At 45.1% G+C, this 26045-nt stretch overlaps 1 protein-coding gene across 1 annotated transcript in view; it reads left to right on the top strand.

Annotated features, from left to right (window-relative positions):
* LOC138748557 (voltage-dependent T-type calcium channel subunit alpha-1I-like) overlaps positions 1–26045 on the top strand; it is a 283178-nt gene that overhangs the window by 169311 nt on the left and 87822 nt on the right. Inside the window, 3 exon segments of the mRNA XM_069908966.1 lie at positions 4455–4523; positions 7325–7509; positions 11746–11872. Of these exon segments, the coding sequence (XP_069765067.1) occupies positions 4455–4523; positions 7325–7509; positions 11746–11872 (381 nt within the window).

Below are 26045 nucleotides of genomic sequence, written 5' to 3'. Positions count from 1 at the left end.
GTGTCCTTTATGTAGCAAAGATAAAGATACAGAACCAACGTTTCAGGCTCGAGCCCTTCATCAAGGTATGAGCAAAATGTAAGCAGGTGCCCGATCAAAATGGTGGGGGGAGGGGCTGGGGGAGGGGCATAGTCCTACAGGCAGGAGGTAATAGGTGGATACTAGGTGGGGAGGGCACACCAGTAAACAGGGGGAGGGGGAATGGCTCTGTGAGTGGAGAGGGAAGGGGGTAGAGAGCTGGAGGAAAGAAGACAGAGGGATGAGGAAGAGAGAGAAAACGTGGAGTCATCTAGCAGAAACCAGAGAAGTCGATGCTAATGCCATGCGGTTGGAGAGCGCCCAGGCAGAAATTATACAGGTGGTCTCGGTTTAACCGTACATTAAGCCATGTCAGCGAGGGAGCAGGGCTCAGAAATGAAGTAGCTAGCCATTGGGAGATCCCTGCCACTGATGCGGACAGAGCGATGGGGCTCATCAAAGTGATCTCCCAGTCTTCACCCAGTCTCTCACTTGGAAGGACTGCTTGGGCCCCCTAAATGGAAGGAGATGTGGGTACAGGTGTGGCCCAACCTGTGGCTGAGGAAGGATGAGTGGACGAGGGAGTCATGCAGGGAGCAGTCCCTACGGAATTCGGAGAGGGGAAGGTATGTCTGGATATTTCACCTCCTGGCCTCTGTCCACCTTCCCTCCCCTTCATCTGCCTATCAATGCCCTTCTCGCCTGGATCCGCCTCAATCCTCTGCCTCACCTCTTTTATACAAGCTGCCTTCTCCTGAGACAGGGTCTTAACCCGAAACAAGACAAATGCTCTTCGAACAGTTTGTTTTCTCTTTCGCTCCAGATTTCCGCATCTGCAGTATCTTGCATCTCCTAGGGTTAGAATTTAGATTTATTGTCAGAGTACAGACATGACTTCTCATACAACCCCAAGAGTCTTTTTCCAGTGGGCGAGGCAGAAATACCACTTATTGGTAGTGCAAAAAAAACTGTACTCAGCGTATGTGTAAACAGATAAAGAAATGTAAACAAACTGATGTGCAATACAAAGAGAAAAAAATTCAATAAAGTGCACAAGTAAGAGTCCTTAAATGAGACCCTGGTTGTCATTGAGGAGTCTGATGATGGGAGAGGGAAGCAGCTGTTCCTGAACCTGGTGGCACTGATACCTCTTTCTTGATGGCAGCAGTGAGAACAGAGCGTGTGCTGGATGGTGAAGGTCCTTGATGATTGTTGCTGCTCTCCCATGGCAGCATTCCCTGTAGATATTCTTGATGGTGGTGAGGGTTTTGCCCGTGATGACCTGGGCTGTGTCCACTACCTTTTGTCAGGCTTTATGCTCAGGGGTATTGGAGCTCCCCCCCCAATACCAGTCCATGATGCAGGTGGTCAGCACACTTTCCACCCACACCTCTGTAGAAATTTGCCAGGGTTTCCAATGTCATACCGAACCTCCGCAAACTCCTGAGGAAGTAGAGGTGCTGACGTGCTTTCTTCATGATGCCATTGGTGTGTTGGGTCCAGGAAAGATCCTCCGAGATAGTGACTCCCAAGAACTTAAATCTGCTCACCCTTTCCACCTCTGATCCCCCAATGATCACTGGATCACCCACCTCTGGCTTTCCCTTCCTGAAGTCAACAATCAGCTCCTTGGTTTTGGTGACATTGAGTGCGGTTGTTGTTGGTGCACCATTCAGCCAAGTTTCCTATCTCCATCCAATATCTGACTCATCTCCTTCCTTTATACAACCCACTACTGTGGTATCATCAGCAAATTTGTAGATGTTGTTATTTGTTGTACTGAACCACACAGTCGTAGGTGTAAAGTGAGTAGAGCAGGGGGCTAAGAACATGGCCCTGTGGTGGTCTGGTACCGATGGAGATTATTAAGGAGATTTTCTTACCAATAGTCACGAATTGTGGTCTGGAGGTGAGAAAATCCAGGATCCAATAACTCAGTGGGGTATTGAGTCCCAGGTCTTGGAGTTTGCTGATCAGTTTGTCCTTCTCTCAGGAAGGTTGGATAGCAAGCAGTTGAAGAACACTGGCCCATCTAAGTCTTTCACCATGCAGACTTAAAAATGTATCACCATACTTTCATCTTTTTACAGCTGGTAACAGGCCCTACTGGCCTATTAGCCTGTGCCACCCAATACACCATATTATGTCTCTGTGTTACTTAAATAACTTAGCAATGCAGGATTCAAATAACGGAAGATACTTTACTTACTGATGCCTTCCACCATCTCAGGAAACTATTCACACATACTTATATATATATATATATATATATATATATATACACCCCACAGTGTGCACTATATTTACTACAGTGAATACGGTTGCAAAATAGTTCCCATTATCCTGACGATATAACATCCCTCCTTCTCAAGATAAAGAAAAAAATGTGTTCTTTACAGCATCAATCCTTTCTCTCTTTGCTGTGGGTGGGTCTGCACAGATAGGGATTTTATTTGCATCCCAGTGGCTTCGAAGGCTCTGGCTATGTCTATACCTTCAGACGGTTTTAAGTTATCCTTCCCTATAAGAGACTTTTGCACTTCGGGATGGGCATTTCCCCCATATTAGTTGATCAACTAATCTCTCCTCTATATCCTTAAATCTGTTATTTTTCAGCAAAGATTTTTAGTCTAGCGAGGAAGTTATCAACAGTTTCATCAGTCTCTTGCATTGCCTTGAAATTCATAGCGTTTAATTCTATGATTAGACGTGGGTCCAAAGAGAGAAGCAAACTTTGCAAATATCTGCTCTGGATCATTTTTCTCTACCTCTGTAAGCTCCCGGCGATTAAATGAGTCAAGGCCTCGCTCCCTTGTCCAGGGAAGTAGATCAGTGACCTTCTCCTCTGCTGTTGTATTTTTAAAATAGATTTTGAATGATATAATGCCCATCTGCTGAAACCTTTTAAACAATTCAACAATGTCTTCAGCCTCCCTGTCCATCACTGGGTGAACTGCTGTCGCTCCAGCCATTTGTTCAGTCGTGTTTTTTTGCTCCTTCCCCTTTGTATTTCAGTGACTTACAATCAATTGTATGGCTTTATTCTTGTCCTCTTATACCACTGCCAGCATGTTATTTGGGAGGCTTCTTAAATAACTTAGAGATGCAAGATTCAAATATACAGAAGATTCTTTACTTACTGATGCCTTCCACCATCTCAGGAAACCGTTCACACACACTCATACACCCCACAGTGATGCACTACTGTGAGTACAGTAAGAAGGGAGTTGTTATATAGTCGGGATATTGCGAACTATTTTGCAACCGTGTAAGAATACACCCTTCTCACTGTAGTAACTGTAATATGTTTTTGAAGGATGGGAGGAAACCCATGCGGACATGGGGAGAAAGTACAAACTCCTCCCAGACGTCACCGGATTCGAATGTGAGTCGTTGGCACTAGAATAGCATTGTGCTAGCCTCTGCACATGAATCCAAGTTCCCCTGCCAAGCAGTATTTTGAGGATATTAGCAGCAAAAGGTTTGTAGTGGATCACATTCCCAATGCCCATTAGAATAGGCAATAAATCCAGGCCTTGTCTTGCCAGGTTATATCCAGATCCGGTTGGAGAAGTAAAATATATCTGAGATGTAAGGCAGCCTCTACTAATGTCTCATTCGCTTGTCACACTTTTCCCTTTTGAAAATGTAATCATTTGTAGAATTGCTAATGTGAGGAGATTTACATGAGCCTTGTTGAGTGGATGGTCCCTGAAACTATTACTGACCGGTCATCTCAGTGGCCAACCATTTCAATCCGCACTCGCACATCTGTCTGTGGCCTTGTGCAATGTCCCACCCTGACAACCTGCAGATTGGAGGAGCAACACCTTATTTTCCGTCTGGGCCCCCTCTAGCCGGATGGCGTTAATGCAACTTTCCATTAAACCTGCTCGCATTTCCCACCCCATTTTCCTTTCTTTCCAGTTCTCCCACCCACCCAGCCATCCCCCCATCCCCCTCATTGCTGCTGTCCCCTCCCTCTTTCACCTATCATCTCCTGCCTTTGCCACCCCCACTCCCCCAACTCTTTTGTTCGGATGTCTGCCAACATTTTCTCATACTTTGATGAAGGGCTCAAGCCCGAAACGTCGGTGATGTATCTTTAACATTGCTACACAAAGGACAATGTTAGACCTGCTGCGTTTCTCCAGCGCCGTGAGGGTTTTACTTCAACCACAGTGTCTGCAGAATTTTGTGATTGGTGACATGCTGCGGGACAAGGACAGCTTCTTCCCGTCTGCCATCAGATTCCTGAATGAACCACAGGCACTACCTCACTTTCTCTTATTTTTGCCCTCATTTATTCAATTTCAAATTTACTTTTTAGAGCAGTATTTGTACTGAAACGCTGCCGCAAAACAACAAATGTTGAGCCACGTCCACGTCAATAAATTCTGCTCCTCACTGACATTTTGAACTTTTGTTTTTTGCAGGAACGAATATTCCTGAGTGTTTCTAATTACTTCTTCACTGCAATTTTTGTTGCAGAGATGACTTTAAAGGTAAGAGAAGTCCAACCCGCTGTCTGTTACCTCTCATACCCAGCCATTGCCCCCGTAATACACTAAAACCCCTGGTATCCAGCATCTATGGGGATTGGTAGATGCCAGTTAAGTTTTCCAGTTGCTTGAGATTACGGGTTGTGTGGATTGGCAAACTAACAGCGAAGCACTTCAGTTTTAAACTTCCTTTTTCTTAACATATGATTTTTTTTTGCCGCGGTGCTTGAATTCCAGATAATGGAGGTTTTCCTGTACGTGAGGAATTAGAAGGTGAAATTCCCTCCATCTGTGAAAAAGTCACCACTTTTCAGAGAGCAAGACCCTCTGGAAGCAGATTTAGGGGGCCAGAATTCTTTGTTGAAATGGATTGGGGTAGAAGATCACACATGCATAGGATGGGAGAGTGGGGTTCTTACTTGAAGATTTTGGAATACTTGCCCAAGCAAGAAACCACCTTTCCTGTTGATATTTTTGGGAGCTCACCGGTGAAGCCCAATTTTTCTTTTTTTTAATTTAGACATACAGCACGCCAACTGGGCCTTCTGGCCCATGACCCCATGCCACCCACTTGACCTATAATTGCCATATGTTTTGAAGGGTGGGAGGAAACCGGAGCGCCCAGAGGGAGCCAAGGTAGACACGTGGAGAGAATCCAAACTCCTTACAGACAGTGCCGGATTCGAACACAGGTCATCAGTGCTGTAATAGTGTTGCACTAACTGTGCCGTCCCAAATTGTTATCTAACACCCTTCATGTGATCTCCACCCAGCATGTTGGTGGATGATTAGTGAAGAAAGGCCTTTGCGCTAGATGCATATGCTAGTCCTTGTGTGTGGTAACATTTCAGAGCCTCAGGACGAAATAAGTTTAGCCCCCCCCCCCCCCCCCCACCACCCCCCCCACCCCACCACCCCCCCACCCCACCACCCCCCCCACCCCACCACCCCCCCCACCCCACCACCCCCCACACACACCTGGATTCACGCACTGAAGAGCCGAAATTCCCTCTTCATGAGACCAGAAGGTAAAGTTCCCCTTTAATGAGAAAATATGGCATGGTTAAGCATAGCAAGTAACAATCAGCGCTGTTACAGCATCGGTGTTCGAATCCCACGCTGTCTGTAAGGAGTGTGTACAGTCTCCTCGTGCCTGCATGGGTTTCCCCCAGTGGGGGCTCTAGTTTACTCCCACCCTTCAAAACATACCGAGTTTTAGGTCAATTGGATGGCACAGGCTTGTGGGCCGAAAGGGCCTGTTACCTTGCTCTATTTTCACATTAATATTTAAAAATTTTAAAGCTTTAAATCAGATTGTTCTTCCACTGATTTCAAAGTAGTTTCAGAGACTGAATTATAACTGACTTCAATGAGCAGACAGGGAGAGAGAGAAAACAGATAGAAAGTGTCTATCAGAGGAAGGCCCAATGTGCCTTTAAGATGATTTGATATAATTTAACATTAAGATTTAATAAAACCTGTACCATGTGCTGAGCAGAAGTTAAAAGAAATATTACAAATTAAAGCATCCACTGTGGTCATGGAACACTGTCACACTGCATGAAAACAGGCTTGGCCTATTGAGTCTATGTTGTCCATGAAGCACTCATTAATACTAAACCCTTCAGTAATTTTCTCCATCACAATACTAGGGGCCAATTCACTGTACCAACCCGCACATCATTGGGGTACGGCGGACCAGAGAATCATGGGGAGGCCTACAGAGTCCTTGCAAACTGCAGCAAAGGTCAGCTCGGAACCCAGTTTGTCGGACCTCTGGACATTGTATGCCACTTCCCTGCTGACACCTCTGTGCCCTGTCACCCTCATGACCTTCTGGGGAATGGTAGAAGGCGGGCTGTGTCTTAACCTAGTGTTGACCTAGAGAATTTGCATGCTCAGCTCCACTGCATTGAGAATTCAAGGCATGGAGTAAATCTATTTCCACCTCTATCCAGCTATTCTCTCATACCTAAGGGGTAAAATACGAAAGTCTGCTTGCAACAGAACTGAACACAATATTCCTAGTGTCGTCTCACCAGAGCAACATGGCCCCTTGACCCTTGAACTCAGTCCCTTGACTTATGAAGCCCAGCATCCCATTAACAATGTGTCAAAGGTTATGGGGAGAAGACCAGGGAGTGAAGCTGAGTGGGAGAATGGGTCAGCTCATGATGGAATCGCAGAGTGGCCTATTTCTGCTCCTATATCCTATGATCTGGTATAAATTGGCCTGGTACACCAGAGAAAACCCCCTTATTTTTCCCCCAGAAGCAAAAACTCTCCTGGAGACTTGGTTTAACAACTTAGCCAAAGGACAGTCACTGCTGGGATTCAACGTCCCTTTTTCAGATTTCAGATTTATTGTTGACATCACATGCAATCCCAAGGTTCCCTTTCCCTGCGGGTGAGGCAGAATTACCACTAATTGGTAGTGGAAAAATAAAATGTACACAGTGTAAACATGTAAACAAACAAAGAACAGTCAACAGATAATGAATGTGTAAGCAAACTGACTGTGCAATACAGAGAGAACAAAAAGAAAAGCAATAAAGTGCACAAGTAAGAGTCTTTAAATGAGTTTGTCGTTGAGGAGTCTGATGGTGGAGGGGTAGCAGCTGTTCCTGAACCTGGTGGTGCGTGCCTTGTGGCACCGGGACCTCTTTCCTGATGGTAGCAGTGAGAGCAGAGCGGGTCCTGGGTGGTGGGGGTCCTTGATGATCGCTGCTGGCGCCATGGCTGTTCCTCTCGATACTTCCTCTCTCACGCGTGGCACTCTCTCTCTCTCTCTTTACACTTGTTAGGTCGTCTCTCTGGGCTTTTACGTTGGCGACCAGGCATACCTGAGGAGCAGCTGGAACATTCTGGACGGTTTCCTGGTCTTCGTGTCCCTCACCGACATCGTTGTGTCCCTGGCCTCTGCGGGGGGAGCCAAGATCCTGGGCGTTCTACGGGTTCTGAGGCTGCTCAGGACCCTGCGCCCCCTCAGGTAGAGTGAAAATCATGTGAGGGCGGAGTATGATCAAAAGATGAGGGATGTTGCGATGCGATGTGTTGGATATGGAATTATCCTTTCTTGTCCATAGAGTGGCGATTTTGGTAGCTGCTCTCAGTTATTCCCCAAAATTCCATCAACATAATGGCAAAAAGCCAAGAAACAACTCTAACTTCTTCTGAATCAGAATCAGAATTTATTTTCATGAACGAGTCATCATTCAGCAGTAGCAAGGTGCAAACATTTGTAGAAACCAAATAAATTTAGAGAAAATAAATAAAAATAGTGCATGAAAAATAAGGCAGTGTCCGTGGTCCATTGATCATTCAGGAATCTGATGGCAGCGGGGAAGAAGCTGTCCTTGTGCCGCTGAGTGCTCGTCTTTAGGCTCTTGGACCTTTTCCCTGATGGTCAGGGGTGCTGTCCTGCCAGAACTCACCAGCTCTGGCCCCTCCTGGAGTTGCTCTCACACCTCAGGGGGAACACTCCACTCCACTCTGCTCCCCCTCCACCTCCAATGCAAAAGAACCTGTTTCTTCTACAACCGGTACACTCGTCCTACTGTTCCCTCTCAATCCCACAACGTCATATACAACATGGCAGCCACCAAGACCAGGTCTCGCGAGACCTCCTTGTTGCTGTTTTTCGGTGAACTCTGGCACCTAAAGCAATTAGCACTGTACTCCTGCTGACGGTAGCAGAGTGAAGAAGGTGTGGCCTGGGTGGTGGGGTCTTTGAGAATAGAGGCTGCTTTTTTTAAGGCACCGCCTCTTGTAGACGTCCTCAACGGAGTGAAGTCTGCTGCCTGTGATGTCACAGGCCGCGTTAACAATCCTCTTGTCCTGGGAATTGGCACCTCCATACCAGGCAGTGATGCAACCAGCCAGAGTGCTCTCCACAGTACACTTGAAGAAGTTCACGAGGATTTTCAGTGACATTTTATTTTTCCCTTTATCATATATCAGATCACGCAGCATGAAAAACTTCTCCTCTCCTCCCTGCTCCCTGATAAGCACGTGGCCTTCCAGCTTCCAACATGCAAGGTGTCCTCTTTCTCTCCAAGTAAATTAGACCAATGATCTCTTCCTGCATTGTTTCTTGTACTTGGTGCTGGTCTGTTGAACTGCCCAGTAGAAAGCCAACAATCTTCATGCCAGAAACCTGGACCACCAGATTTTTCGAAAACTCTCAAGCTTTTAAAATTTTCGCCGGCTTTTGCGTGGGTGCGTAAGCGCCAAAGATGCACGACAGCAACAAACGACGAGGTTTGTTGACATTAGCTTTCTTTAAAAGTGCTCACGCTGTATCTGCTGATGAATAAGCTATCGAAATTTACCTGTTCATCTCTTTTTTATTCTTCCTTGTATTTGTTTTAAAATGTGCTGCTGGAGAATCTGAAGATCCAGATCAACCCAATCCCCGAGCAGCTGGGATTTTAAGACTTCATTATTTGGAATCCTCCTGTTAATTCTTCCCCTTCAGTCTTTCTATTCAGAAGAAAATAATCACAGTCTCTTGTCCTTACACTTTACTGATGCCTTCTCCTTTAATTTTCATGGGTGTTGCCAACATACATTATTCCTGTCCCTTTATGCTTTGATCCTGCCCCCTCAATATCGAGTGTGCACAACACAGACAAGTCAGGGCAACAGTTTCACGTGGATATTCGTAGATGATTACAGCACAGTGCAGGCATTTCGGTCCACGATGCGTGAACGTACTACACAACAATCTAATCCTTCCCTTCACACCCATATTCCTCCATTTTTCTGACGTCATGTGCCTATTGAAGAGTCTTTAAAATATCCCTATTGCACCAGTCTCAGCCACCACCCCGAGGCACTGCATTCCAGGCACTCTCTGTCAAATAAACGACCTCTGATGTCTCCACTATACTTTCCTTTTCTCACTTTAAAGAGATGTCTTCTGGTATCGTGGTAGAATGTGGTATTGCGGGCACATTCCGCACTGAGTTGGGCAGGCTGGCCCATTTCCTGAACTGGTAGCCTCTCCCTTTAAGACCCCTAATAAAGGCCGAGAGCCCTAGATTCCTCCCTTATATCTGCCCTTGGACTTGCCAGCAGCATGTAGAGACGTGCTTGAATCTTTAAATCAATAAAGCCTTTGGCACTTACTTCGTGTCTGTGAGTGATCATTGATCGTGCTACAGGTATTTCCTATGATCCAAATGAGTTTACTCCTAGTGTAGTTTATCTTTGTCCATGAACACATCCATCCAATCCTCTCTCTCTAATTTGTTGATGCCATCTCCCCTGAAATCCATCCCCATTGTTCACTTCAACCACCCCCTGAAGGTGCAACTTCTACATTTCTCCAACCTATGAATTCTGATGAATTCCCAATTGGATTTACTGAGGACCATCTTATATTTTTGGTTCTAGGTCCTGATCCCTCTCACGAGGGCTAAAATCACAACATCTTCTCTAATCTTGTCTTGTCCCATTATTGTCATGTAATACTACATGCAGAATGTAACATACATGAAATTCTTTAACCTTTGTCGACTATAAGACTGGGTCTTTATTCATTGGAGCGTAGAAGGTTGAGAGGGGATTTGATAGAGGTATTTAAAATTATGAAGGGAATAGATAGAGTAGATGTGAATAGGCTCTTTTCCCTGAGAGTAGGGGAGATTGGAACAAGGGGTCATAAGTTAAGGGTTAGGGGGCAAGATAAGAGGAAGCTTCTTCACTTAGAGTGAGGTGGCTGAGTGGAATGACCTTCCGGAAGAGGTAGTTGTGGCAGGGTTGATTCTGTCATTTAAGAGAGGTTAGATGAGTATAAGGATGTGAGGGGGTTGGAGGGTTATGGGCAAAGGAGTGGGTAGGTGGAACTAGTGGAGTTAATGTAAATCAGTGCGGACAAGAAGGGCCAATATAGCCTGTTTCCATACTGTAAATTGTTATATGGTAATGCAGACAGAGAGTCATCCAATGCCCCTCACTGAAACTTATAGCACTTGGTGCTCTGGGTCAGCCTCCCCTCCAAGTACTGGCCAGGCCTGAACCTGCTTAGCTTCCAAGATCAGAAAATCTCTGACGTATTCAGGTTATTCTGTAAATCATTGAATAATCTTAAAGAGCTATCTGGGCCCCTCTGACCGCCTTGCTCAACATTGTTCATATTCATGATTCAAGATTATTTTATCGCCATGTAATAAAACAGAAAATATGATATGACACAAAAAATTTAATTTAGCCCACCACAAGATTCGCTATCAGCAAAGATTGCCTGGAGCCCCTTACTCCCAGAGGAAGAGAAGCAAAACTGAGTCTCCCTTGAATGTCTGTGGGTTCGCCTCTTGCACTCCCACAGCTTCTACAGCTGCACAGGCCCCAGTCCAAACCATTGGCAAACCCGAGCTCCAGATCCAAACCTCTGACATGACCAGGAAGGCCTCAGCACCTTCAACACTCTCTTGCATCCTGGTTCAAATATCCATGCTACCCCCCTTCAGCTAATCTCGAGGCAGTGTCCAGCAGTCTGTAGCCTGGTGCGAGCCCCTTGACTGCAGCCATCCACAGCCCGCGTGGGTTCCTCGCCTCGAGTCACCAACAGTTCACCCGCCACCTGTGTTCTTCAGCCTCAGAACCCCTCACTGTGGTCACCATTCCTCAAATGGTTGGGGGGGGGGGGAGGTGGTCTCCCTCTATTTCTGGTGTGCCACGCTAGTCCTCCACTTCCTGGAAGTCAGCAACCCCTCGTGGCCGCTGAGGAACGTCGGCGCCACCATCTTGGCCCCAGACCCTGCGATCGGGGAATTTGAAAATGAACCGGTTCCTGCTCCTTTAACAGGCCATTTAAAACTTGTACAAAGCCAACAGAAATCAGACTGGGTGGTTGTACCCCACGGGGGGAGCGCTGAGACTTCGCTCTCCACCGGTCTGCACCAGCCGCAGCAGATCTAGCCGTGCCACCCCTATAACTTCTCAGTCCAACACTTTTTTGCCTTCTTCTGGATACTATTCTCAGGGCTGTTTACAGTCATCCAACTGTGGTCGGCCAGTGCTCTGTTCAAGGTGAACCCACCAAATTAATGTTCTATAAACCCGCCATTTCAAACATAATTTTATTTAACTGACTACACAGCTGAGAGTTCAGTTCTTTGTGCCTTCAGAGATTGAGTGAAAAAGATGTGCCTGTTTTATGATTAAGTTCTAACATTATGCTGTCTGCGACCTTCATCTCCTCTCTCATGTCTTGCACCAGGGTCATCAGCCGGGCTCCAGGCTTGAAGCTGGTTGTCGAAACCCTTATTTCCTCCTTGAAGCCGATTGGAAACATAGTCCTCATTTGTTGTGCTTTCTTCATTATCTTCGGGATACTTGGAGTCCAGGTGAGAGCTCAGCCCTGAGCACATTCGCTTTGTCACACCGAACCATCAACCGAGAACTCTGCCATGATCATAAGACATGTCTCATTTGTCATGTTGTGTGAAGGATCACTAGGGTGACAAGGTTGCTCATAATTGCACTGGAAATAATTATTGTCGGCCTCTTTGACTGTCAATCCTATTAAGTTCTTGCAGATCATTTATTGATTCATCCCAGCCTTACCAGACCCAAATTCAAATGTGGAAAACAGAAGTATAGAAAAGCCTCAGATATCTGGCAAAAAAAATTGAGAAAAATAACTAAAGATTAAAATATAATAATAGGTAAAAAAGATACATTGGTGTGCCTTGCCATTCGCCAATCCACCAATCGCGCGTCAGGTGGATTCGTCGCAGTATCCAAATATTAGACTTGACTCAGAGATTCATGAGGCAGAGGATAAATTTTAATCAGGCATTGTACAAGTGAGTCTCAAGCAGCCAGAATATACAGTTAACCGGCATCTACCATAGGTGCCAGATGCCATGGGTTTTACTGGACAACCTGATCTGTTGCTTTACATTGGATCCTATCAGGATCAGTATCATTCAGGATCAGAGCTGGGTCCACTGTTGTTCGCTGTCTATATCAATGATCTGGTACATTGGATCAGCAAGTTTGTAGATGACACGAGGATTGGAGGCATTGTGGACAGTGAGGAAGGTTGCAGAGGGATCTGGACCAGCTGGAAAAATGGGCTGCAAAATGGCGGGTGGAATTTAATACAGACACATGTGAGGTGTTGCACTTTGGTAGGTCAAACCAAGGAAGGACGTACCCTGTAGAGCACTGAGAAGTGTAGTAGAGTGGAGGGATCTGGGAATACAGATACAGAATTCCCTAAATGTGGCCTCACAGGTGGATAGGGTTGTAATTAGAGCTTTTGGCATATTGGCCTTCATAAATCGAAGTATAGGATTTGGGATCTTGTGGTGAATTTTTGGTGAGGCCCAATTTGGACTATTGTATACAGTTTTGGTCTCAGGAAGGATCAAAATAAGATTGAAGGAGCACAGAGGAAATTTACAAGGATGTTGCCAGGCCTTGAGAACTGTTAAAGGAAAAGGTCAAACATGATAGGATTTTATTTCCTGGAGCATAGAAAATGAGGGGAGATTTGCTAGAGGTATTTAAAATTATGAGGGGTGTAGACAGAGTAGGCTTTTTACACTGAGGTTAGGAGCGTTAAAAGCTAGAGGACATGGGTTAAGGGTAGAAGGGAATATTAAAGGGAACTTCTTCACAATGAGAGTAGTGGGAGTGTAGAACAAGTTGCCAGCTGAAGTGGTGAATGTGAGCTCAACATTGACATCTCAGAAAAATTTGGATGGGAGGGGTATGGAGGGATATACAGGTCAGTGGGACTAGGCAGAATAATAGTTTAGAATGGACTAGATGGGCTGAATAGCCTGTTTCTACTTTCAATGGTTCTATTCAGTGAGATCCCAGGTGATCTGTCCATTTGCTATTTACCGACCTTGGCTGCACATTACTTAATAACAAAAAAAAACATACAGTCTTAGTCAAGCAGTTTGCAGAGAGGTTTCACATTCATGTGGCCATGTGTCTCTCGCCCATTTGCTTGGCAATGTGGTTGGGATTTAAAATTGATTTCATTTGCTTGTTTCCCCACAAAGGGAGGTGGTTTCTCCTTGTAACTATTTCATCAATTTGCAAATTTCATAAACACCATCAATTCCTTCTGCAATCTTGTTTACACAGTAGAACAAATTAGAAACATCAAGCTTTGGAAATAGTCTCTGGAGAGAGAATGTTTCTGATTAATAGAAGCAAGAACATGATTAGTCCACAAAAACGGAACTCCAGCAGGAATATCTATCAGAAGGAGCGGTTCAGTTGGCATTGAGGATAGCGCCACCCTATTACTTCTCCAGCGATCGGGATCAGAGTTCGAATCCCATGCTGTCTGTAAGGAGTTTGTACGTTCTCCCTTTGACCCTTTCACACTCCCAACCCTCCTGGGAAGCGGGTAAACTTACCAGGCAGGCTGCACCCGGGAGTCTTTCCCACTGCACCACAATTTACCTAGTTGTTCGGCAACACGCCATTTTAAGAGGGGGGGTCCTGCCTCCAGTGGTGACATTGTGAGAACAGGTTGTGCTTTCACACCGCCAGATGGCGATTAATGAGTTAACTCGGCCGGGCTCTGACACTTGCCCCCACCAGGTGTCAGTGCCCAGTTGAATTTAACTGACCCTGCCAGGTTAGAATGTTTCACACCACGCGATTACCAGGAATGGACTAGCTAAATTAGCCGGCTAACACACACGGAATCTATAGTTAGTAAAAGCTTGTCAGTTTCACAACTTCAGTTTTTTGGGGTTATTGACGGTGCCTCATGACGTTAATGCCATCCAGTTGGAGGGTGCCCAGAGGGAAGATGTGGACCTGCTGAGCTCATCCTGCACCTTTGTGTGTTTTACTGCAGTCGCAGTGTCTGCAGATTTTCTTCAGGCCTGAGTCAAGGGACCTCATCTTCCCTCTGGGCACCCTTCAACTGGATGGCATTAACGTCATGAGGCTATTTCGTCAGATCAGTATCATTCACGTTTTCTATCTTTGCTTCAGATTTTCAGCATCTGCAGCCTTTGATGCTGCTCCTGTGAAACACCTTCAGATATTTTGCCTCATTGAAGGCGCTAGATAAATGAAAGTGATTTTGTTGATGTTCCCTATAAATTTTAGTCGTCACTGTGCACAAAAATCTTAGGTTGTGCAATTTTTTTTCCGCCCTGTGTGACAAAAGTCTGTGCAGACTGAATGCTTGTGCAAATGTAAACTTGAGATTGTTTCAAGATGAATTAGCTGTGGAAATTGAGATAAACAAATATGATTTGATTGGGATTACAGAAACATGGCTACAGGGTGGGCAAGCCTGGGAACTTAACATCCCGGGGTATACGATATTTAGGAGGGATCGGCAAAAAAGAAAAGGGGGTGGGGTAATATTGATGGTGAGAGAAGGGATCGACACGATTGACAGAAAGGATATCAACTCGGAAGATGCGGAATCTATATGGGTAGAACTGAGGAATAGCAAGGGGCAGAAAATGTTAGTGGGTGTGGTATATAGGCCTCCAAATATTAGTGTAGAGGTGAGGGAAGGCATTAAAAGAGAAATTAGAAAAGCATGCAATAAGGGAACAGCTGTCATCATGGGAGACTTTAATTTGCATATAGATTGGACTAGTCAAATTGGTAAAAATACTGAGGAGGAGGAATTCCTTGAATGTTGACGGGACGGTTATCTAGACCAATATGTCGAGGAACCAACTCGGGAGCAGGCCATTTTAGATTGGGTATTATGTAATGATAAGAGGCTAATCAACAATCTTGTTGTACGAGGCCCTTTGGGTAGGAGCGATCACAATATGATCGAATTCTCACTCGACATGGAGAGTGATGAAATTAAAACCGAGACTAAAGTCCTGAATTTAAATAAAGGGAATTATGATGGTGTGAGACAGGAGTTGAGTAAGATTGATTGGGTGGTGTTTATGGGGGAGTTGACTGTGGATAGACAATGGAAAGCATTCACAGATCTAATGGAGCAATTGCAAAAATCGTTTGGCATAAAAATAAACCAAAAAAGGTGACTCAACCATGGATAACAAGGGAAATTAGAGACTGCATTAGGTCCAAAGAGAGAGCATATCAATTGGCCAAAAAAAGTACCACAACCAAAGACTGGGAGCAGTTCAAGATGCAGCAAAGGAGGACAAAGGGATTAATCAAGAGAGCAAAAATAAATTACGAAAGTAAGCTTGCGGCAAATATAAAAACCGACTGCAAAAGCTTTTATAGATATGTCAAGAGGAAAAGATTGGTGAAATCCAGAGTAGGTCTTTTGCAGTTGGAATCAGGGGAATATATAATGGGGAATAAGGAAATGGCAGACCAATTAAATTCTTACTTTAGTTCTGTTTTTACAAGAGAGGATACAAATAACCTCCCAAGGATGTTGGGAAACATAGAGACTAATGCAAGGGAGGAACTGAAAGAAATCAGTATCTCTAAGGACATGGTCTTGGGGAAATTGATGGGATTGAAGGCAGATAAATCCCAAGGGCCTGATAATCTACATCCTAGGGTACTTAAGGAAGTGGCCATTCAGGTAGCAGATGCTTTAAGAATTATTTTCCAGAACTCGATAGACTCAGGATCAGTACCCATGGATTGGAGGGTAGCTAATATTTAAAAAGGGGGGTAGAGATAAAGCGGGGAATTATTGGCCATTGACCCTTACATCAGTAGTTGGCAAAATGATGGAATCCATTATTAAGGATGTAATAGCGGAGCATAGGACTAGCAGAGAAGGGATTGGATGGAGTCAACATGGATTTACAAAAGGTAAATCGTGCTTGACAAATCTATTGGAATTCTTTGAGATGGTGACAGGTAAAATAGATGGGGGAGAGCCAGTGGATGTGGTGTACCTGGACTTCCAAAAGGCCTTCGATAAGGTCCCACATAAACGACTGGCTTCCAAAATCAAGGCTCATGGGTTTGGGGGCAAAGTATTGATGTGGATTGAGAACTGGCTGGCAGGTAGAAGACCGAGACTTGGGATAAATGGCTCATTTTCTGAGTGGCAGGCGGTGACCAGTGGGGTGCCAGAGGGATCTGTACTGGGACCCCAGCTGTTCACAATTTACATTAATGATCTGGACGAGGGGATTGGATGTAATATCTCCAAATTTGCAGATGACACTAAGCTAGGAGGGGTTGTGTGCACGGAAGAGGGGGTCAGGAAGCTCCAGTGTGATTTGGATAAATTGAGGGACTGGGTAGATACATGGCAAATGCACTACAATGTGGATAAATGTGAGGTTATCCACTTTGGTCATACAAACCGGAGGGCAGATTACTATTTGAATGGCAATAGATTAAGAGATGGGGAAGTGCAGAGAGACCTAGGGGTACTTGTACATCAGTCTCTGAAGGTGAGCATGCAGGTACAGCAGGCGGTTAAAAAGGCAAATGGTATGTTGGCCTTCATATCAAGATGGTTTGAGTCTAGGAACAAGGATACCTTACTGCAGCTGTACAGGGCCTTGGTGAGACCCCACCTGAAGTACTGTGTGCAGTTTTGGTCACCTTATCTAAGGAAGGATGTTCTTGCAATGGAGGGAGTGCAGAGGCGATTCACCAGGCTGATACCTGGAATGGCAGGAATTACTTATGAGGAAAGATTGCGCAAATTGGGATTGTACTCGCTGGAGTTTGGAAGATTGAGAGGGGATCTCATAGAGACATATAAAATTCTGGCAGGACTGGACAGAATGGATGCAGATGGGATGTTTCCAGTGATGGGAAAATCCAGAACCCGGGGCCATGGTTTGAGGATAATAGGCAAACCATTTAGGACCGAGATGAGGAGGAATTTCTTTACCCAGAGGGTGGTGAATCTGTGGAATTCATTGCCACAGAGGGCAGTAGAGGCAGGTTCATTAAATATATTTAAGAGGGAATTAGATCTATTTCTTCAGTATAAGGATATTAAAGGTTACGGAGACGAGGCGTGGACGGGGTACTGAACTTTAAGATCAGCCATGATCTCATTGAATGGCGGAGCAGGCTCGAAGGGTTGAATGACCTACTCCTGCTCCTATCTTCTATGTTTCTATGTTTCTATTTTGGTGCAGCCCATCTCTCATTTCTAATTAAATGGTACTGGCATTTCAACATTATTGCATGTTTTAATATACTACAAGTATGTTTAACCGACTAACTAGTTAACGGAAATAGTTAGCTAAGAGATTAATTTCAGTAAGTATAATCATTAATTGCTACATTATTTTAGGTAACTAACCTTTTGTGCGCCGCTTCCCAAAAAAAGTATGCATGCGGCCACACATGCACAGCTTGAAGGGAGCAGTGCTGCCCGGCCTTCAGTTCAACAGGCAAGTTAAATTCACCAAACGTGACAGCCCATTTGCTTTTTAGACTATGAACAACCTCACTACTACATTGGGCTACCCACTCTTATAAACAACAAGAAGAATTTAGAGAGGCCTTTGCAGATTGATCTCCCTTCCTTGAACATAACCTTGATGGTAGCGGCAGTGTCTTTGATGCATGACAAGTATTGGCCCTAATGTTCCTTTGAGGCTTGTGCATTAAATAACTGCATCATTAGTTTCATAAATGGGAATTGATTCACTCTATATGATATTTTAACTTATGCTTAATAAAGCTGAGGAGAAATGCCAATTATATTTAAGGACACAGCTATTATTTTATTCTACACTCACAAATTCATCATGGAAATTGCTTGACCTATCCAGCCAGATTTTTAACCATTATTAAGCCATTTTGCTTTAATGGATTGGATAGACAAAGTGAGAATTGAGAAGAGATTTTTTTTTAATGTAGACATTCAGCAGAATAACACAGGCCCTTTCGGCCCACGAGCTCGTGCTGCCCAATTACATCCAATTGACCTACAACCCCTGGTACATTTTGAAGGGTGGGAGAAATCTGGAGCACCTGGAGGAAAACCCCGCCGACACGGGGAGAACATACAAACTCTTTACAGACAGCGCCGGATTTGAGCCCCGGTTGCTGGCGCTGTAACAGCGTTGCGTGAACCGCTACGCTGACCATGCTGCCCCGGTGTGGAGGCAAGCTTCCCTCAAGAATCTACACACCATAAAATGACCTCCTGCATGAGAATTTACAAAAGCTTTGATGTTCCTATACTCAAACCCTCTGAGGTGCGCTGAGCCAGTCAGCACAAAGATTGTCTGTCCAGTCGGTAGCAGAAGATCGAGCACTGTCTAGCTGAGCACAGGGGCACCTCAGGGCTGTGAGCTCAGGCAGGCCCTATTCACGCTACTAAGCCAGGACTGCATCGCCAGATCCGCCTCCAACAGACGTCATCAAGTTTGCAGATGACACAACAGCCATTGGCCTCCTCAGCTACGGCGATGAGTCGCACTGTAGAGAAAAGATGGAAAATCTCGCGAAATGGTATGAGAGTAGCAACCTGAGACTCAATGTGGGCAAGACGAAGGAGAGGATCGCGGTCTTCAGGAGGGCGAGGGATGGCCACCCTCCACTACACATCAATAACTCGGTAGTGGAGAGAGAAGAGAGCACCAAGTTCCTTGGACTTCACTCAAAGAGTATCGTGGACACACAACCTCTCCTCAGTTGTCAGGAAGGCAAACAGCGACCGTACTTCCTGAGCAGACTTTCTACAAGAGCCCTACTGAGGGTATCCTGGCCAGCTGCATTACCGTGTGGTACGATTGCTGTACATCATTGAATCGGACGTCAATCCACAAGATCATAAGAGCAGCAGAAAGGATCAATGGGGTCTCCTTCCCCGTCCATTGACATGATCTACTGGGATAGTTTACACAAAATCATTAAGGACCCTGACTGCCCCAGCTACTCTCATTAGGAGGATCAGGGACAGAACCACCAGGCTGAGGACCAGCTTCTTCCTATAGGCAGTGAGAATGCTGAACGACCGATGAGCTTCTCCACACTCACCCTCAGAGAATCTACTATTATTTAACATTTATTTATGGAGTGCAAATAAATTACTTGTAAATATGTATCAAGTAACTCTAGACTGCATGTGTTTACACCGAGAACCAAAGAACACATTTCATCCCGTTGTACTTTACAATGTCTGATGATCATAAACTTGAAATGCCGGAGACACTCAGTGGGTAAAGGAGTGTCCACGAAGGGAGAAGCAGAGTTGTATCCTCTGAAAGTTCCGATCGCGTCGAGCCAAAATGTTGACTCTGTCTGTCTTTTCGTCATTGCTGAGTGTTTGCAGGATTTTACTTTTATTTCAAATTATTCTGTGAAGTTACAACAACCAGATTAAGTTCTTAATCGAGAAAAACCAGATGGTTGTTCTCCTTTCTTTGACGGTTAAATAATATTGTGTTCGTCAAGTATTTCGAGCTTAAAAGAAGCTGAAGAACTCGCTCTCCATCCACAGTGAAGGAAAGGACTTAATATCTTTACGCCTGAGTAGAATCCAAATTAGATCAGGTTGCCACAAGCATGTGTCGCGGAATTTGCTGCTTTGGACCAGCGTTGTTGGGCGTTACAGGTGCACTGGATCATCCACCTCTGTTTTTTCCCTTCCTGAAGTCAACAATCAGCTCCTTCGCTTTGGTGACATTGGGTGTGAGGCTATTGCTAGTGCACTGTATGGCCAGGTTTTCAATCTCCCTCCTGTAGGCTGACTCATCGCCCCCTTTTTTTATCCAACCTACTACCGTCAGCAAATTTGCAGATGGTATTGTTGTTGTACCAAGCTACACAGTCATAGGTACAGAGGAGGGAGCTGTGGTGCTTCAGTATTGATGGAGATCGTGGAGGTGAAGGTCTTATTGACCCTCACTGATTGTGGTCCAGAGGTGAGGATCCAAATACACAGTGGGGTGCTGAGTTCCAGGTCTTGCAATTTGTTGGACAGTTTGCCTGTCCCAGAAGCCCAGTTACAGAATACTTTCCAGGCTGAGAGATTTATTTTCTGGACACAAAATGAATTCAAGATCAAGGGGATCAGGTGGGATTGTGGAATTGACAAAGGAGATGGACCATGATCTTATTGATTAGCAGGACAGTTCAAAGCTCATCCATTTTTTTTATATTCAGCCAAAGGACGGATCGCTGAAACACAGACCATTGTTAGTAATGTCCAGCACATCACTTGAAAGGGGGATCCCATTTGGACATGATACACGAGGCTCTGAAAAAATACCTTCTTGTAGCATTTGCCTCGAGTACGCACTTCTCCAGATTATTTGCTGATTTATTTTCATTGGGATAAAATGAATTATAAAAACAAATATATTTTTCAACTGAACTTAGATTTCACATTATTGCAATTAATATTTATAGTGTGCATTCAAGCAATGGCATCAAGATTACATATTGGAACAGGGCAGAAGGTGCACAGGGATCATCAGTTGCACGGGTGACCTGCAAAACATATCAATAATATCATCAACGCAAGTCCGCAGATGCCGTGATAGAAATAAAAGCACAAGGCTGGGTAAACTCAGCTGGTCCGAGAATGCCCTCTATATAGCAAAGATGAAGGTAGAGTGTTACGAGCCCAGAGGACCCGAAAACCCAGCAGCAATAGATATTCACCAAGACAAATGGTTACTTAAACAAAAGTTGGTTTAAATGATCTATAAACAAGAAAACAGAGTCACACTTTAACTTGTCACTAACATAACCCCCTTCTAATTCTAAGTGCAAGTGTGTGTGATGTGGGTGTAAGTTCAGAAAAGTTCTTTGGTTCACAGTCCAATCTCACTTCTCATTCATTCAAGTTCACTGGTTGCAGGCAATTCTTCTACTGTGCACAGAATTTAACATTTATAAAATTCATCAGGCTTTGGTACTTGAAAGGTAAATGGTTACCACTCAGGAAGGTTCTTGTTGGTTTTCAGAGAGAAATTCATTGTACGCTTACACCCACAACTGTTTTCTTTTTTATAATCAGCCACTCCAGTGTCTTGCTGAAGAAACTTGCCCCCTCAGGGTTCTCCAGATGATTACCTCTTTTTTCAGGTCACCACAGAGTTCCTTTTTGTTTCTCTTCTTTCAAGTGAAACATTAGGCAGCCAGTCCTCTCCTCTTGCATGAACCACAAGGGCTTTGACCGACTTCTAAATTGGGTTTTCCACAAGTTTGCCAGCTTGTCCTGTTCCAGTTGCTGCTGCTGACTGTAACACTGTAGAACTGATCTCTGTCTCTCTCTCTCTCTCTCTCTCTCTCTCTCTCTCTCTCTCTCTCTCTCTCTCTCTCACACACACACACACACACAGAAAACCTATTTTTCTCTCTCTGCTTTCAAAACCACATGACCCTCTCAGAACAGCAAATCCCCCTCCAGACAAAATGCGGCTCTGACAAGCTCTTTCATCTGTTGCCTTTTTGTAAACCACAATCCATTAGTGAAGTCTCTTGGGCCCTCTCCAAAGCTTTTGCAAAGGCTCTGTTGGCCCTGACATTGTCTGGCATGAGCAGAGCTCCAGTACTTTAAATAAGATTCATTTTGAAGTGTTTGTATGTGACCTACACTAAAAAAAACCTACCCCAATTTATCTCCCAAAAAAACATATCTATATACTGACACAAGAGTCTTACCTTTGTTTTTTGATTCATGGTAGGAACCAAAAACTACAAAATATATGTAACCCTCAGATGAAGCTGCTCAGATGTTTTTTGTTCGTGTTTTTTTTAAATTAGAGTAGGTTAGGTGGGGTTTTTCACACAATACTTCTAATTTTTTTTTCATTTTCACCCAGTGCAGTGGGGGAGGGGAGTGAGTTTATACTGTTTGAAGTTTTACACTAATATATATTGTACTGTATTTCTTATAAAAACCAATAAAAAAAAAAGATCAATGCAGAACCAACGTTTTGGGCTTGAGCCCTTTGTCAAGGTGTGGACAAAATGTAAACAGGTGCCCAAAGAAAATGGTGGTGTGAGGGAGAGGACAGGCCCACAGGCAGGAGATAATAGGTAGATAAGGGAGGGAGGGCACATCAGCAAATAGGGGGGTGGGGGTGGCTCTGTGAGTGGAGATGGAAGGGGATTGAGAGCTAGGGGAAAGAAGGCAGCGGGAATAGGGAAGGGAGGAAGAACAGTTAGTAGTCTGTCAGAAACCGGGGTCGATCTTAATGCCGCCCAGTTGGAGAGGGCCCAGATGGGAAATCAAGTGTTACTGTTCCAATATACGGTTGACCTTGGCGGGATAGCACACGAGGCCGTGGACAGACATGTCAGTGCGGGAGCGGGGCGCAGAATTGAAGTGGTCGGCCACTGGCAGATCCCCGTCTCTGATGCAGACAGAGCGAAGATGCTCTGCGAAGTGATCTCCCAGTCTGCGTCCAGTCTCCCTGATGTACCCACTGTGGGAGTACTGGATGCAGTAGATCCCTCCCACGGACACACGAGTGAAGTGTTGCTTCATTTGTAAGGCCTGTTTTGGCCCCCAAAGAGTGCAGAGGGAGGAGGTGTGGGCGCAGGTTTGGCACTTCCCGCAGCCACAGGGGAAGGTTCCAAAGGAATGATTGGTGGGAAGGGATGAGTGGACGGGCGGAGGGATGAGTGGATGGAGGGAGAGGTCCCTACAGAAGTTGGAGAGGGGAAGAAGTGTCTGGTTGTGGGATCACATTCTAGGTGGCTGAAATTATGGAGGATAATGTGTTGAATGCAGAATCTAGAAGGGTGGAAGGTGAGGACGAGAGGAATCCTGTATTTGGGGCAGAGGGAGCCAGGGCAGATGAGCGCTAAATGGAGGAGATGAAGGTAAGGGCTGAGTTGATGGTGGTGGAGGGGAAGCTGTGCTTGCAGAAGAAGACAGACATGTCAGATGATCTGGACTGGAAGACCTCACCTTGGGAACAGATGTGGTGGAGAAATTGAGATAAAGGATTAGAATCCTTAGACTGGGAATGTTGAGGGGCAGCTGTTCCTGAGGTAGTTGTGGGAGTTAGTGGGTTTGTAAAATATGTCAGTCTCCTGGGCGCCTTTCACATGCCAACCCTCCTAGGAAGCGGGAAAATTTACCGGACATTCTGTATCTGGCTCATTGGGAACCCGGCATTTCAAGGGGGGGGGGGGGTCCCACCTCCAGCAGTGACATCACGAATGACGCATTACATACTCGCTGGACTTCTGATTTCTCAGTTAGTAATGGTGAACGGTAATGATTTTCGGCAGCTCTGTGGCTCTATAACAAAATAGACGAGTCTTTGAAGTTTGAAGACAGTGAATTTTTCTTCGGTGAATTATCTGTTGGTTAATTAAATTGTCTGTGTTTTTTTCTCGTCGGTGAATTTTTCGGCGATGGATTAACGTTGGTGAATTTACCGCACACCTCTGGAGATTATTTAAAACAGAGGTACACTCTCTGTCAGACTGACAGCCCCGCTGGCTGAACTCTGACAGACCTGCTGGCCAAGCTCTGACTGCGCTCTGACAGCATCACTGTGCAGTTACATTTCACAGGACGGCCAGTGGAGCTGTCAGTGTGCACCTGTGGTTAAAATAATCTCAAGATAACATAATGCTACCAGACTGATGCACGCACTGAGGCACTAACATCACCATCGGTACCTGGTAGAGCTGGTTGACCATTCACACCACCACGGAGTGATTAATGAGTTAACTCGGCTGGTCTCTAATACTATCCGCCTCCAAGAGTCAGATCACGGTTGATTTTTATTTCCCCTGCTCGGTTGGGACCATTCACACCGCCAGATTACTGGGTAGGGACCCGTTGAATTATTCCGTTCAACCCACATGTACTGGGCGGTGTGAAAGGGGAGATTTAAAGGAGATCAAATAATTGTACTTTATGGAAAGAAATGCTTCCGTTTTCTTTTCCTGCGTCAGGATTGTTCTTGCTTAGCTCAAAATTCTAAATCTTTTTAGAGGGAGAAGAGAGAAAGCTATTTGCATTTCTTTGATGTCTTTCACATCTGTAGGATGTTCTTCGTGGGCATCGAGGTATTTTTCGAAGAGTAGAAACTGCTGTTAGAATGACAATAATAGCCAGGAGATCTGTTTTTGAAATGATTTATAGTGCGATAATGGCTGAGATTCAGGAGAATATTTCCCTGCTCTCTTCCAAGACAATATAGAGGGATTGAAAATGCAAATGCTAGAAGGCTGAAATGCAAGCAAACCACTAGAAATATCCATCAGATCAGTCAACATCTCGTCTGTACCAAACTATTAGTCCCACTGACCCACACCCTCCCTCCTTATCTCTCCCATTCATGCATCTGTCCATATGTTTCTTAAACATTAAAATTGACCCCTTATTCACCACTTCAGCTGGCAGAAGTTTCCCCTAATGTTCTCCCTAAACTTTTCCCCTTTCACCCTTAACCCATGTCCTCTAGTTTGTATCTCACCCACCCTCAGTGGAAAAGCCGACTTGCTTTTATTTTGTCTATACCCCTCATAATTTTAAATGCCTCTATCAAATCTCCCCTCAGTTCTTCTACGCTTCATGGAATGAAGTCCTAACCTGTTTAATCTTCCCCTGTGACTCAGTTCCTGAAGTGGGGGTAACATCCTAGTAAATCTCTGCACCCTCTCTCTATGGACGCTGTGAGCCTGTAGACTATTGCTGATACTTTGTTTTTATTTAACCCTTTGGACTCCGGCCATTTTTAACCATTCATAACATATACTCCAGATTGGCTCCATGAGTAAACTACAGTACGAACACCAGTATGAACCAGCTAGTGGTTGGGTATAAACCCAATTTCAAAAAGCTGGGACGCGGACTTGGTGGTGGTCCCTGAAAACAGGAACATGGAATATTTGCACTTGGTGGTAGTGCCTGACAACAGGGACATGAAGTCAGAGGGTTAAGGCAGAGGAACATTCTGTCAAACTGAGAAAGTGGGCATGCCCAGGTTTAACACATGAGAAGATGCATCACAGACATCTCTCAGTAGCTGCTCGGGAGAGATCGGCGCTCAAGTCTTGAACCCACTGGAGCAACTTCCCGAACGTTAAAGAGTTCCGATGTGTCGCCAGAGTCCATACGCGACATTCCGTACAACCCTGAGATTCTATTTCCTGCGGGCGCGGCAGAATCACCACTTAGTGGCAGTGCAAAAGTAAACTGCACACAGCGTACACGTGTAAATAAATAAAGAACTGTAAACAAACCGACTGTGCGATACAGAGGAAAGAAAATCAATAAAGTGCACAAGTAAGAGTCTTCAGATGGATCCCTCATTGAGTTGGTCGTCGAGGAGTCTGATGGTAGTGGGCAGGGAGGGGCAGCTGTTCCTGAATCTGGCGGTGTGGGTCGTGGCACCGAGACCTCTTTCCTGAGGGCAGCAGCAAGAACAGGGCGTGTGCTGGATGATTGCTGCTGCTCTCTGGCTCTCCCGCTGGCTGGGAGATCTCTCCGTACACATCCCATTTACCAGCATTTAGTCAAGTTTATCGAAAAGAGCCTGTGTTGGGTATTGTGGATCCTTGATGATTGCTGCTGCTCTCCGACGGCAGCGTTCCCTGTCGATGATCACGATAGTGGATTTTGTCTGTGACGTCCTGGGATGGGTCCGCTACCTTTTGCAGGGGTTTACGCTCAGG

This window comes from Narcine bancroftii, chromosome 13 (genome assembly GCF_036971445.1).
Source record: "Narcine bancroftii isolate sNarBan1 chromosome 13, sNarBan1.hap1, whole genome shotgun sequence".
Classification (NCBI taxonomy): Eukaryota; Metazoa; Chordata; class Chondrichthyes; order Torpediniformes; family Narcinidae; genus Narcine; species Narcine bancroftii.
This window is presented reverse-complemented; position numbering and strand designations above follow the sequence as displayed.